Source organism: Siniperca chuatsi, linkage group LG16 (assembly GCF_020085105.1).
Source record: "Siniperca chuatsi isolate FFG_IHB_CAS linkage group LG16, ASM2008510v1, whole genome shotgun sequence".
NCBI lineage: Eukaryota > Metazoa > Chordata > Actinopteri > Centrarchiformes > Sinipercidae > Siniperca > Siniperca chuatsi.
The window spans coordinates 2201793-2215635 of record NC_058057.1 but is presented as its reverse complement, the minus strand read 5'-3'; the positions used below and the strand labels follow the sequence as shown (position 1 = coordinate 2215635).

The window sequence follows — 13843 nt, the reverse complement described above, 5'->3', positions numbered from 1 at the left end:
TGTTGTTGCAGTTATTAAAACAATCTAAGGATACATAACTTGCTTTTTAATAGTTTGGTAAATAGTCCTAACTAAGAGACAGAACAAATAGATCAAGGGATTTCTGTTGTGAATGTAGAACACCTGGCCACCCAGACAGTGAGCTGGTATGGCGTCAGATAAATTGTAAATTGGATTTAACTCATAATTAAAAGATATTACATTACAGAGTTTGTATAATCCTGTAAGTGATGTTTGCAATTTTCTGCTGGTATGCAATAAACTAATAGGTCGCCTATTGAGGATACCTTGTGTTCTGTGTTGATTGATTTATTGTCAAACAGCAAGCTCTTGTGGTGTTAGTGACACCACAAGAGCTTAAAGATAATGTTATTTACAGAGACCCAACAAATCCCACCATGAGCAAGCACGAGGTGACAGTGGCAAGGAAAAACTTCCTTTTTACAGGCAGAAACCTCGAGCAGAACCAGACTCAGGGTGGGCGGCCATCTGCCGTGTAAGGTTTAGAGAGCGAGAGAAAGAGAGAGAGAGGTTTAGAGAGAGAGAGAGAGAGAGAGAGAGAAGAGGGGTGTGGGGGAAGCACAATGCAAATACCACCTAGAATTTTAAAATAGTTATATTGTAATGGTAGTGGTGATATTAATATTAATACATTAATTATAATAGGAATGACTATAGGAATAATAATGTCAGTATTAGCAACAGAGCTAATAACAACAACTGTAGTAGCAGTTGTCCAGCAGGAACACGGGGGAGCAGGTGGCCCACAACCACAGATCCAGACTCTGCAGCTCTGGAGGCAGAAATACCTGCTGAAAGCGACAGAAGGAGAGAGGAGAGAGTCGAGAAAGAACAGAACTACAGGATAGAGGAGATGTTGAGTTAGTAACATGCAGTAATGGGATAAAAATGCATACAGATGGAGAGGGAGAGAAGGAAAGAGGTGCTTCATGGGAACTAAGGGATGGTTCAGGACTCACCTGAGCCAGCCCTAACTATAAGCTTTATCAAAGAGGAAAGTCTTAAGCCTACTCTTAAATCTGGAGATGGTGTCTGCCTCCTGAACCCAAACTGGGACCTGATTCCACAGGAGAGGAGCTTAACAGCTGAATGCCCTGGCTCCCATTCTACTTTTGGAGACTCTAGGAACCACAAGTAACCCTGCATCCTGGGAGCGCAGGGTTCTAGTGGGATAATAAGGTAGTATGAGATCTTTAAGATACGATGGTGCCTGACCATTTAGAGCTTTGTAGGTGAGGAGAAGGATTTTAAATTCCATTCTGGATTTTACAGGGAGCCAGTGCAGAGAAGCTAATATTGGAGAAATATGATCTCTTTTCCTAGTTCTTGTCAGTACACGTGCCGCAGCATTCTGGATCAACTGGAGAGTCTTAAGGGACTTATTCGGGCAGCCTGATAATAAGGAATTACAATAGTCCAACCTAGAAGTAACAAATGCATGCACTAGTTCCGGCATTATTTTGAGACAGGATGTGCCTGATTTTTGCAACGTTGTGTAGGTGAAAGGCGGCAGTCCTTGAAGTTTGTTTCATGTGGGAGTTAAAGGATAAATCTTGATCAAAGATAATGGCGAAGTTCCTTACGGTGCTGCTGGAGGCCAGGGCAATGCCATCTAGAGCAACTATATCTTTAGATAATGTGTCTCGGAGGTGTTTGGGGCCAAGTACAATAACTTCAGCCAAGTGCAATAACTTTATTTTAAAAATAGCACTAATCTACTCCCTGTGCAGTCAAAGCAACCATTTGTAGTTATTTTAATCTCAGAAACATAGCACATTTTTACTCATTCCAAGACACTGAATCTTTGTGCTATTTTTATTCAAATATAACTAGGGAGAAAGACTGGTTTAACTGGAAATGTGTGCGGTTGGCCCTATGGCAATTAACAAAACTGATACAAGTTTCAACACTGTTTAGGAAGAACAGAATTTAGGCAAATAAAGTCAGACTTAATGATGTGATCAAGTAAAATCAAAAGTCATAAGGACACAGATACAGTGAACACGGGAAAACATTTTCTAAAAATGAAAACTCTAAACAGCCCAACATAGTTTAGAGACATTTATTTCCTTTAAAATGAGTGCTGTCAGTGAAATCCCATTTTTACACACTTATTGAAGAAACCATTGAAATGCCAGTAGATAACATTTGTTGGACTTTCTGATACTCATGTGGTTTTACAAGAAAACTGAGCCAACACATTCATGATGCTCAAGACAAAGAACCATCTGAAAGTCACAAGGAAAAGGGGACAAAAAAAACACAATAAGGGCAGGAATAATGGAGCTTCATCCTCTTTGCCTGGTGAATGGTCACATGCCCATCCTTGGCCATAAAAGCTGGCAATGATAAGCACATGGTCAGTCTTAAGTACAAGAGGACCGTCCACTACCAATGTGATGGACACTGACAGGTACTGAACATTAATCTGTATGCACAGGTGGTGAGAGCGACCTCAGCTCTCTACTTTGGCCACTTTGGGTCCCTGTCCGTCCTGGTCTGCAGCGACCACCTCTCCCTTCCTCTTCCTCAGGCCCTTCATCTTACGTGTGTGCAGCTTGGACAGATCCTGCTTCTGCATGTGCACCCGGCCGAACTTGGTACCAAAGGCATTATGGGAAATGTTCTTCTTCTTCTTGGGCTGTAACAGTGAAAAAGAGAAACATTAACATGTCAGTTTGAGAAATTGACTTTTATTCTTTTATTATATTTTTGATGTTAATGCAAATGTTAACATCAACCTTGAAGCACAGATAAGTACGGCTCAGACTGGTCAAAGTTGGACCAAGTCTGACGATGTAGAGTGTAAGAGGTTCTATTATGGTAACTGTGCAGAGGTTACACCCTTTTAAATTTAGGCAACAATATGGACTTTCCTCTGGCGCCACCCTCAGGACAAACTTTATATTTTTCAATCCACTGGTGGTCAGGATCTAAGAGCAGCAAAGTCACCCATCCAAGAATTAGTTTTTTTGATGTGTAATGAGTGGCACAGTCTCATAGGGGCCATTATGTGGCTATATTAGACTTTTTGTACTATTTAAAAATAATAGCTTGGTCAGATGCATAGATGAATGAACACAGCAGAAAGAAAAGAAATAAATCAAATACGTTTGTAAACATTTTTGTCCAAGCCCGTCAAGATCATTTTTCCAATACGCACACCTCTCATTTTAATTTAATTCCCATTTCCCATCAAAGGAAAGCTGAGAGTCAGGAAAGATGTCCAGGAATTCTATCCAGGTGATTTTTACCTTCAGAGCCTTGGGCTGTTTGTGAGCTAACTTGTATAAGTCATCTGAAGCAAGGTGTGTTCTTCTTAAGACTAAGTCAAATGATGGTCCGATCTCCTCAAGCTCTATCCGTGGAGTCCGGCACCCCGACTTCTTCAACAGACACCTGCAGTGACACATAACATCAATCTCTCTGTTGTGTTGATGTTAGCAGAGAAAATATGAGTGGTTGCTGTATGCCAAAATTCAACAGTGACTTAAATTGTTTTTCAAAAAGGATCAAAACATGAGTTGGTCACTGGTTAAGGAGACAGGGAAATTCACCAGGATTTGTGATTCATTTATTTCTCACCTAGAATGCAACTCTCTTACTCTGACCAATTTAGATGCAAACATGATATTTTTTAACCAATTCCAAATTTCTACCTGTAGCTGCGCATGTAGATTTTCCCATCCAGGGCAGTGAAGTGCAGAACATGTTCCAAACCTGCCAGACGCACCGCAGACACAGTGGGACCTCTGAAGAAGTCTGAAAGGTGGGTCAAAGAAATGGACATGGACTGATATTAGTAGAACAAAAATACACAACTTCCACCTAAACTAAATCTAGAAACACAATCATATGATAGAGTATAATTAGTGTATACCTATGAGCAGACTCTTCAGACGTCTGTGTTCATTGTCTGTATCAAATGCCTCCCCTGCAAACACAAGCATTGGTTTGGTCCCCTCAGGACATTTGCTGGTCTGCAAAAGAAAAAACAGATTTTAGGAGACTGTGAGGTGTTATCAGTGTTCCCTCAATCACTGGAAGACAGGGCAGAAAAAAAAATACTTTTATACTTCTGTTGTGGCCACTCTTCTGGCAAAGAGAGCTGCATGTTGAGCCCACACCCCACAGACACTCCTCAGTGAAAAACTATTTTTTTTAAAGTTAGACAAAGGATGAGTGTGGCCTTACCTGGGGGCCTATACTACAAAGCAGGATTTGGGGTTAGCAAGGTAAGGTTTAACCCTGGGTTTTCAGTCCTACGATGGTGGTTCACTTCTCCTGTTCCAGAGCAGGTCATGTTGGAGATAACAGATCGATGCATATAAAAGCACCGCCTATATAGGCTACTGACCAATCAGTTGTCTTGGAAAATGGCATCACCATTCATAGAAGATCCTGTGGTGCTCGGTGTGCGGAATAAACACATTCATTTAATGGAATACACAAATCATCCTACCTTTCTATAATTCTTTCTTACAATTTTTTAGGTTTATTTTAATTCTTTATTGAGTTACATTATACTTCATTCTTGATGCTGCACTTTTTTCACAAGTTTTAATTCACCCATTGTCTTTACATTTTATCCTTGGTGTTTTATTTATGGTTTTTAATCATCCATTGGGTTTAAGTTTAATTCCTCTTTTATTCGCTATGCCTGCCTGTTTACTCAGTGTATTTTATTATGTTGTATGTGTAAAGCACTTGTAATGCTGGTTATACAAATAAACTACTATTATTATAAATGTAATTATAGTCCGATGTCGTGACCTTATGATGGGGCAGTGATATTTTAAGCCTATTAATTAATTTACGCCTTCACACATTCTGTGAGTTTTTGGCAGCTGCAGCTGTTGCTTTAATATTATAGTTTGCTCTTTGTTTGTAAAATATGCCGCTCTGCTGCCAGTGGACGTGTCCATGTTTACTGCTCATACGCTGCAGACGCCGGCCCTTTTGTGTGGCTGGATCGGGAAACCCCGGGCTGACTTACCGAGCTGATCAGCAGCGTCGTGTGAGCGCTTACCCTGACTGCGGTTGTTGGGGTTAGTGAAGCCAGATAATGAAAGGAGATCCGGGTATGCTGAACTTGTTTCGTAGTATAGACCCCAGGTCTAGCTGGTTTGGTCGTCATGGTAATACTGCAGTTCAGTCTGTTATGTTGGTTTACTGTATCTGCACTTTTCACATTTGACACTGATGGCTGTGGCAAACCATTTTATATAATAATCACATTAAAATAATAGTTAACCTTTTGGGAAATATTCTTATTTGCTTCCTTAGTGGGAGTGAGACGAGAAGATCAATATCACTGTCATGTCTCACAAAAGGATATGGTTAGCCTAGCTTAGCATAAAAGACTATAGACAAAGTGTCCAAAGAGAAAAAATGCACCTACCAACAAATCTAAAGCTCACTAATGTACACATTGTATCTCGTTTGTTTAAATCGTACACAAACATAAATGTAAAAACAACTATTCGTGGTTTGATGAGGAGTTCTGTGCTGGAACTGGTCTTCACAGTGAGGTTGCCAGGTTTGGTACCATCGTGCCTGTACAGAACCCAAAACCAAAATCTATCCACACCGACCCTATCTTGCACCAACGCTACAGCCACAGATGCTGTGCTGAAGTACTGTTAAAAAAAAAAAGGTCCCAACACATAACTCCCCCTAAAATTACATACACGTCTTTTTTGTGTACAGATCACACAAATGAGATCTGTGTTCATTACTGAGCTTTAGAGGTTTTGGTATATTTAGTTATCACTATATTGATGATACATATGTATGATTCCAGTGAATATACATTGTTGAACTGATTAATGAAGGATTATCATTGTGTATTGGCTAAACAGGTACACATGTACTTGATTACTATGTAAAGATGGATTTTTATTTATAGCTACACATTACATGTTTGCATTATTAGAGTATAGCTACATAACATGTGGTGATTTGTTTCCTCCTGGCGTTTTTAGATACAAAGCCTCTCTATGAGCTGTAGGTGAAACTCACGCAAGATCACGATTAGCTAGGCGCGCTCCAATACGTTGTTTGCAGTCACGTGATTCCGATTCTGCTTGAAATTCAGAATGGAGGAAAGCCCGTACTGTGCCAGTCAACGTGTGTGAAATCTGGAATCGCCCAATCATTCTTAAACTATGGCTATTTAGTGTCCAACCAACTGTGAAATATGGTCTCGATCTCCCCTTCTGTTCCTGAGTTATGGTGTTATAATGGCCAAAAAGTGTTTTTCCAGGACATGATTTCACAGTGAAGTTTTGGGGAAAAAATGTCATCACGTCTATCACGCTGTATCCCATTAAACATCTGTGTGAAATTTTGTCATAATAACTGCATCAGTTCTGGAGTTATGGCCAAAAACATGTTTGTCAAGGTCATTTTGAGGTCACAGTGACCTTGACCTTTGACCACCAAATTCTAATCAGTTCATACTTGAGCAAGTGGACATTGGTGCCAAATTTGAACAAATTCCCTCAAGGCGTTCCTGAGATATCGCGTTCATGAGAACGGGACAGACGGACAACCTGAAAACAATAAAAAAGCAGAGTATTGCTTCTCCCAGGCAGAAAAACTTTCATATTATAGTTATAGTTATGCACACCCGTTTGTCTACAAGACTGCAACTCCAATTTCCAACAGACAACACAGACGTTAGCTGAATAACTGCAACCATTACCTTGATCTCACTCAGAGAGACGTACTTCTCAATTCCAAATTCAATCATATCAAGCACGTGAAAGTCAAACAGACGACCTGCAAACAAACCAAAAGAAACAATGACACACACATCATTTGGCCTGCAATCCCTCAAAACTGATTTGATGAACTTTGAAGCATGTAGCTTTGGAAAGAAACCATGATTAGTTAACAGACAGGAGGACTTTTCTTTCCATATCCAATCGTAGAAAAGGTTTCAGTCGTAGTCATCTGGACACTGTTTTCAGAATCAAGACGTTTCGGCTCCCATCCGGAAGTCATTCTCAATTGTGAAAATGGTCTGAGAACTCGGAAATTTAAGCTACTCTGTGTTGCTTAAGCCCTGCCCTCAGGGATGGAGGTCACTCGTGGACGAATGAGGGACTACAAGGTCTTCCATATCTAATATTACACATTTTCGTCCACACTGCAAAATGTAAATGAATTTGGAAGATCAACAGATTAGTGATTCATAAGATGATGGTGACAGTAGGCTGATAATGGGCAACATGTGAGTTGACTAGACCCCTTACAATCAGCAAGGGAAGATTCTTCATCACTACATAAAATATATAGTGACACACTGCCAATCTAAAATACAGCATATGCATAGAATTTCTGGGGTAACAGAAATGTCCTCGCTACAGTTAGAAAACATATGCAAGTCATGTGTAAAAGACAATCCAAAAAAAGTCTGTTTTATTAGAAATTATCTACTGCACATTCCATTGGAAATATGTATAGAAATTACACAATAACTGGTCTCTCAATGTACATTTAAAACTGAGAGTGATATAGACAGATAGTGAGAGAGAAGAGGATTTACCAAATATGAGGTTGTTGGGCCGTTTCTTGTTGTGGGAGCCAAACAGAAACAGAGAGCAGTCTGTCTTCTTGGAGAAAAATTCCTGATAAAGAGTTAAAATGATCAGCAATAAAACTGGCACCGACATTTGATTGTAATGACGCATTTTGGGTGTTCTATGTTTCTTGTACACTTACCAGTGATGTTGAGTCCTCAAACGGCCGTGTTATGTTCTTCCTGAAAAGCATGTATAGATTTTATACACTGCACTGCAACATGTTTCCTAACAGATAGATGAGCTGCATTTCGACAGCAGGAACTTTCCCCAGGGACTAGGAACCTTTGGAGGAACTCCACCGCAGGGACCAGGATCTAAATTAAGTACCGGGGACATTTTTTACCCCCCAAAAACGTCCCTGCTCGGGGGGACTGATTTCGCTTCCTCCTTATCTTTGGCTTTATTGAAATGTAGCCAGGCCTTTGACCACTTTGCACACTCAGCCATCCTAGCAAGCACTCAACTGACCAAATGAGAAATTAAGCGAACGAGGGTGTGGGGCAATTCAGTTCTTCGTTTAGTTTAACGGCGGTTGGCAGGCGATTCAATTGAATTCAAAAACTTTATTAGACAATCGATGTATGTTTGTGCGCCAGTGATTTGATTTAAATGTCTCTCGAGACATAACGTTACGTTATAGGACCCGCTAGTCTCGATAGCAGTATCGAAAAGCTCGGACCTTAATGATTTTCAGGTTTTGAGAAATTTGGAACCGGGTCTCGACCTCCATCCCTACTAATTTAGTGTATTTAAATTCAGTTCAAATTCAACTTTGAATTGATATCTAATTTTCTCAGCTAAATTCAGCAATGATTCTGATGGATTATATAGGATTTATCCCATGTAGTGGGTCACAACATATCTAAATCCTTTTTCATAAGACACTGTTAATATTCCTATTGTTTTACATCTTTAAATGTATCTAAGTCCTGCTGTGTTCAGAAAGGAAATAAAGTTAAGGAAATTGCCATTTTTGCCCAAATAACTTTTCTTTTTGAATTATCTGCATCTGCTGTCAATATCCATTCCGAGTGTTCTCAGTGGAGCCAATTAAATTAAATTACAAATGACAAAACCACTTACTTCTTGTACAGCACAGCATTGGGCTTCTTCAAGGCATACTGCAGGAACAAAAAAATCATTTCTTGTTTGAATTCACAATTCTGCTAGTGCGTTAACAGTTTTCATTTAAGCCCTCCTCTCCCACCAGAAATCCCGTCCCGGTGTCATAACCAGGCTCTTAACCCCTGCCTGGATCCATGAGACCCAAAACAGTCAAATTCCATGATTTCACAACCAGGGTTTCCTTGACGTAGTTTTTACTAATATAACCATACGTTTTAATAACATCATATTAATCACTTTCATTATAGAGATTGTTGACAGGAGTCATTGCTGGTAACAGCTTTCAACAAAGAAATTAGAAAACACACATCTTAAACTGGTTCTTTCTACAACAAAAACTTTGTTGTTTAATTTCCAATGTCTATGTGACTTTTCAACCAGTTTGACTTATCAACCAGGTCACATCACATCGTCTTACTAGTAAACAAAACAGCATATCACATTCAGGTCAACCTGTAGATTGAAGGAGGAGGTAGCCATGCAAAAGAGAGTGGTAATGGACAACTGGGGTAATAACCTTTAATGTTGTCCTTTTATGAGACCTAGGAATAATAGCTTTTGATGGTGGGATTTAGACTGGGCAGGACAGTTTAAAAGTTGGGTTAATGGGTTAAGGCTCTTTCCTTAACCCGTTGGAATGTGCTGTAAAGCAGTTTTGGCAAACAACCCATGGGTACAGCAAATTGGCCAAAACTATGAAAATACTGAATGATCAAGGTTGTTTAAATAAATTATTTAAATTGACGAGTGATGCATGAGTTTAGGTCCAATTACACCTGTATTACCAGTCTGAATTACACACTGGGTCACAGTGGTACTGTTTAAATGTTCTGTGCTTCCAAACAGACATTACATAACACTGTATTTGAAATCTGTAATAGACATAACTGAATTATTAGATTGTCTCTTAATCTGCAAATTTCATTGGATTCACTTTTGTATATTGGTCATTTCATATCAGAATCACACAGGGGCTATTTTTTTTAAACTAGATCCTATTGGAATAAAGGAGAGTTAATAAAGAGCTACCAAAAGAAAACAGATAGTGTGATGTTGCTGTTATCTTAGCATCTGGAGATTGATTAAGAGGACTATCAAACCTTTATAACAGCCCATGCATCTATGTCAAATAACTTATGTATTTAAGGTCTTTCTTACTGAGTGCATCATCAGGTTACTTACTATGTCCTTGAGGGCCTGGGTGATGGTTTGACTGGTGTTCCCCCCTTTCATAATCATGGCAGTCTTCACATCCTCAGTCAGCTTGGGCGCTCTGCTGTCCAAGAAGCGCTTGGAGCGCTTTGTCTTGGGTTTTCTGAGGATACATACAAACACAGGGGAAGATGACAAACTGCCAGTGCTGTTCAGTGCTACAGAAAATAAAAATCAGAGACAAACAAGAGTCACAACTTCTGACAGGTTTTAAAATAAAGGACTGTTAAACATTGATTCTCAGGAGCTTTTAATTGTTTATTCTTTAATATTGCTGGTTATTGTTGCTCAGTGTACTATACAAAGACAACACCACACGCCTGTTCGTGCTGAGCTATGATGAAAGCAAGGGCAAAGACTACATTAATCCTCCTTCAGTCTCACAAGGGCAATTGATTTCTATCCTTTGCTAAATTAAACTCTTGAAATTAAATATAAAACTATTTTAAAGTGTTTATTGTGCTAGAGACAAAGTGCAATATTGCTGAATATTGGCTAATAAATTAATTAACCACTTTGTGAAAAAGTTATCCAAATCATTAGCTGTCTTTTATAGAGTTATTATGATAAACATTACAGCTTCACAAGTTTTCATACTTTTCATGTTTCAGATGATTTCTTTAAATGTTATAATTCTGTTATGTTTTTGACTGCTAAGCTAAATGGGCCATATCAACACTATTTAAGTTTCAGTAACTTGATGGGAATATCTTGATGTATAAACTAAAGGAACAATGAGTTCATTTAGAAAAAAAATCTACAAATTACAGATATTTAAAAGAATTATTAATTTATACCTATCCAGACTCTAATCTAATGTAATGAATTGATATCCACGCTTTGCAAGGCAAATAAAATAGGGACAAACTTGCGTCTCCTATTTGCTAAAAATGTTATCTGGCACTCCAATACAGGAGTCCACCCCACTCAAATTAAATGGGCTATGTAGTTAGCCTGCCTATGGTTATATAGTACAGGAATATAATCAGATAACCACTTTAGAAGCCTCGCTGCCGGCCTGATATAAGGATGCGTATATCATCACTTAAATTAATGACAGCTCCTTCCGTAGTGTAGCAGTTGTTGTAGCTGCTGTAAAATTATTTAACCTGCAAATATACTTTTGCTGCTAGGGGAATGTTGATTGAGTCTACCTTCTTCTATCTTGGACACACACCATCTGTATTTTTCTATCACCGAGAAGCGGCTATGAATGGCTATGAGGTTTGTTGTTAACCATTGTGCTTACCATTGTATTACACTAGAATGCCTTTACGTATGCAGAAGTACAGACACAAGTACAAAACTGATTAATATCCATCCATAACCCATATTTATCACAAAATTGCTGTGTTCTATTCTTCCCCTGGTATTTCAGTCTGACCATCATTTTCAGTTGCGCCGAGATCGAAAAGTGGCTGATGGTATGCCACCAGTGAAATGGCCTTAGCTAACAGATATTGTTAGCTTAGCCACCATAGCCAATCTGACTAATCCATAACAGAAATTTAGAGCCAAATAACCAAATAATACTTGCATTATTTTTGGCATGTTTAATGTAAGCTTTTTAGTAGAATGAGATCACACATTACATCATATACAACTCCATGTAGCGGGCATAGGTATGGCATATTATTTATTATTCACCATACTTTGAACGAGTAACCAGTTGCAATCATTGCGTTTTCAGTGGCTTCTCATATATATATATATATATATATATATATATATATATATATATATATATATATATATATATATATATATATACATACACATACATATATATATATATACACACATAACAAAAGATATACATTTACGCAGAACTTGTTTTGATTTGATGTGACAGTCTGACAGTGGCCTACCACTTTCAAATGACATCCCACTGTAGGGCCCGCCATATGCTGCTGAACCACTAGTGACATACCATCAGGGCTGGACTGGACTGGCCATCTGGCAGACCAGCCACTTTCCTGGTGGGCCGAAGTGCCTTTTGAGTGTGTGTGTGCGTGTGTGTGTGTGTGTCTCCGTGTAAGGCCCATAAAACAAGTAGATCGGCCCTTTGTTTTTTTTGGGTTTGGCTAGCTGGCAGCTATATCAGGTGCCTTTTGTTGAAACATGTTTAACTTTTCATAAACAACGGGACATTAAAAGAAGGTTGACTGCAACAGTAAACTTTCGAAATGTTGAACTCGTTATTCTTGAATAGTTATGATTATTGACAAGTCAGTACTTAGCATTACCAGATTAGAGACCACTAATGTAGACCATTTTCTGGCACAAGGATTTAATGAAGGAACAAAACCTACACAAACGTAACTGCTGTATTGTCTAATTGGAATTAATATCACACTAGTGGTATATAGTAAACTATAATATGAAATTATATGAATATACTATATATTCATACTATACTGTGGGGGGTTCGGTGGGCCGGCCTGAGTCAGAAAGTCCAGGGCCACTTTTCATTCCCTGTTCATCCCTGTACACCATCAGCCACTTTTAGATCTCGGCGTCACTCATCATTTTTTGGGGAAATAAGGGTCACCCCACCAAACTCTGAACGAATAACAGTTTTCTCTTTTTACTGACTCATCTTAATTCATTTATGTAGCTACGTTACACCAGTTACGAGCTCGATATGTGACTTTCACTGAATGTAAGTTAGATAACGAGCGATTCGCGTCGACCAAAAACATTCTGATGAATTCAACTTCACATTATAAGAAGGTGTGTAAAGAAGAACTTCTTTCTATACATTAAGCTCGTGTTAGCTGACAAACGTCATGCTAGGCTAACGTTAGCGGTCTTAACAAGGTTAGTTTCACGAGCACTGAACAAGCTCATTCTGAGGATGATAAATACAGACACATGCAGATAGTAAGTTTCCAAGAATGAATTGTCAAACTTACATTATACCGTCTAACTGCGTCATTTTGGTGTCTTTATTCGTGTTCCTGCCAGCCACAGGTTGTTGCACGTGAATTCAAGCGGCGGAAGACAACATTGGGCTTTTGTTTCTTCTGTGGTGGAACGGTGGTTGATTTCCTGCTTCAAGTCAATTACCGCCATCTAGTGTCACAAACACCCCACAGCACAGACTGCCCACTAGGGGAGCTGCAGACTAAAATAACCATTAACAACTGCGAGGCGCCGACATGTGTCCGAACCCAAGCAAGTCGAAGCTGTTACGGTCTCCTCACGTCCTGGGACCAGCTCACGTGTCAAACCACCAAGCAATTACACCACATTTTTATTTTCAAAATACAGATTTTATCTATGTTATAATTAACATCCGGGGTGTTAAAAAACCCAACAAAACAATGCTGCTTATTATAAAATCCAACACTGTCGGCACACACACGCACACACACACACACACACACACACCATATATTGATGTGCCTTAATGTACTTATTTATTTGTAATATTTAAAAAGTCCAGAATGCACCATCAACACTGCAGGTTTCACCTCCTTGCTATTGGTCCAGGAGAAAGGGGCAGATGGGGCTCTTAGTGGAACTCACCAGTGAATGTAAAGTTCATTCTAATTCACTTTACGTTTATTTGACACCACTTATTCCTGAGAAAATCCGATTTTTGTATGAATGTTCACAGTGAATACATATACAGATGATAATCCAATCATTTGTCTGTGTGAATGTACTGAAAGTATTTGATTACTTAAAACAACAGTATGTTTTATCTAGACCTGAGTTTGGGAGATATCTTTAACTACATTATACATTACAAAAGAGTTTTGAGTCATATAGTCACGTTAAGTAAAATTCTCTAGGTTTTGGTGAAGGATGTGAAGCATCTGTGTATTGCAGAATGCTGTTGGAATATTCGGGAATAAAACTGCTTCACTCCTTAAATGTGTTTGGGAAAG

The 13843-nt window shown here is 38.9% G+C and overlaps 1 protein-coding gene across 1 annotated transcript; it reads right to left on the bottom strand.

Moving 5' to 3' along the window:
* Positions 1–2069: 2069 nt before the first annotated feature.
* On the bottom strand, positions 2070–13018 carry rpf2 (ribosome production factor 2 homolog). Its single transcript, XM_044169744.1, has 10 exons — positions 12863–13018; positions 9918–10050; positions 8694–8731; positions 7750–7789; positions 7574–7655; positions 6728–6804; positions 3902–4001; positions 3681–3783; positions 3276–3420; positions 2070–2662 (listed from the first exon to the last, which is right to left on the bottom strand). Exons 1-10 carry the CDS (start codon positions 12883–12885, stop codon positions 2477–2479), a joined length of 927 nt encoding a protein of 308 aa, XP_044025679.1. The 5' UTR covers positions 12886–13018; the 3' UTR covers positions 2070–2476.
* Positions 13019–13843: the final 825 nt, after the last annotated feature.

Bases quoted from the DNA above. Each gene is read 5' to 3' on its own strand.
- rpf2 (XM_044169744.1), bottom strand. From the start codon at position 12,885: ATGACGCAGTTAGACGGTATAAT. The intron at 4,002-6,727 runs GTAATGGTTGCA...TTTCTTTTGCAG, and splicing joins TCTCTCTGAGTGAGATCAAG to ACCAGCAAATGTCCTGAGGG. The intron at 3,784-3,901 runs GTATACACTAAT...CCCACCTTTCAG, and splicing joins TCTGAAGAGTCTGCTCATAG to ACTTCTTCAGAGGTCCCACT.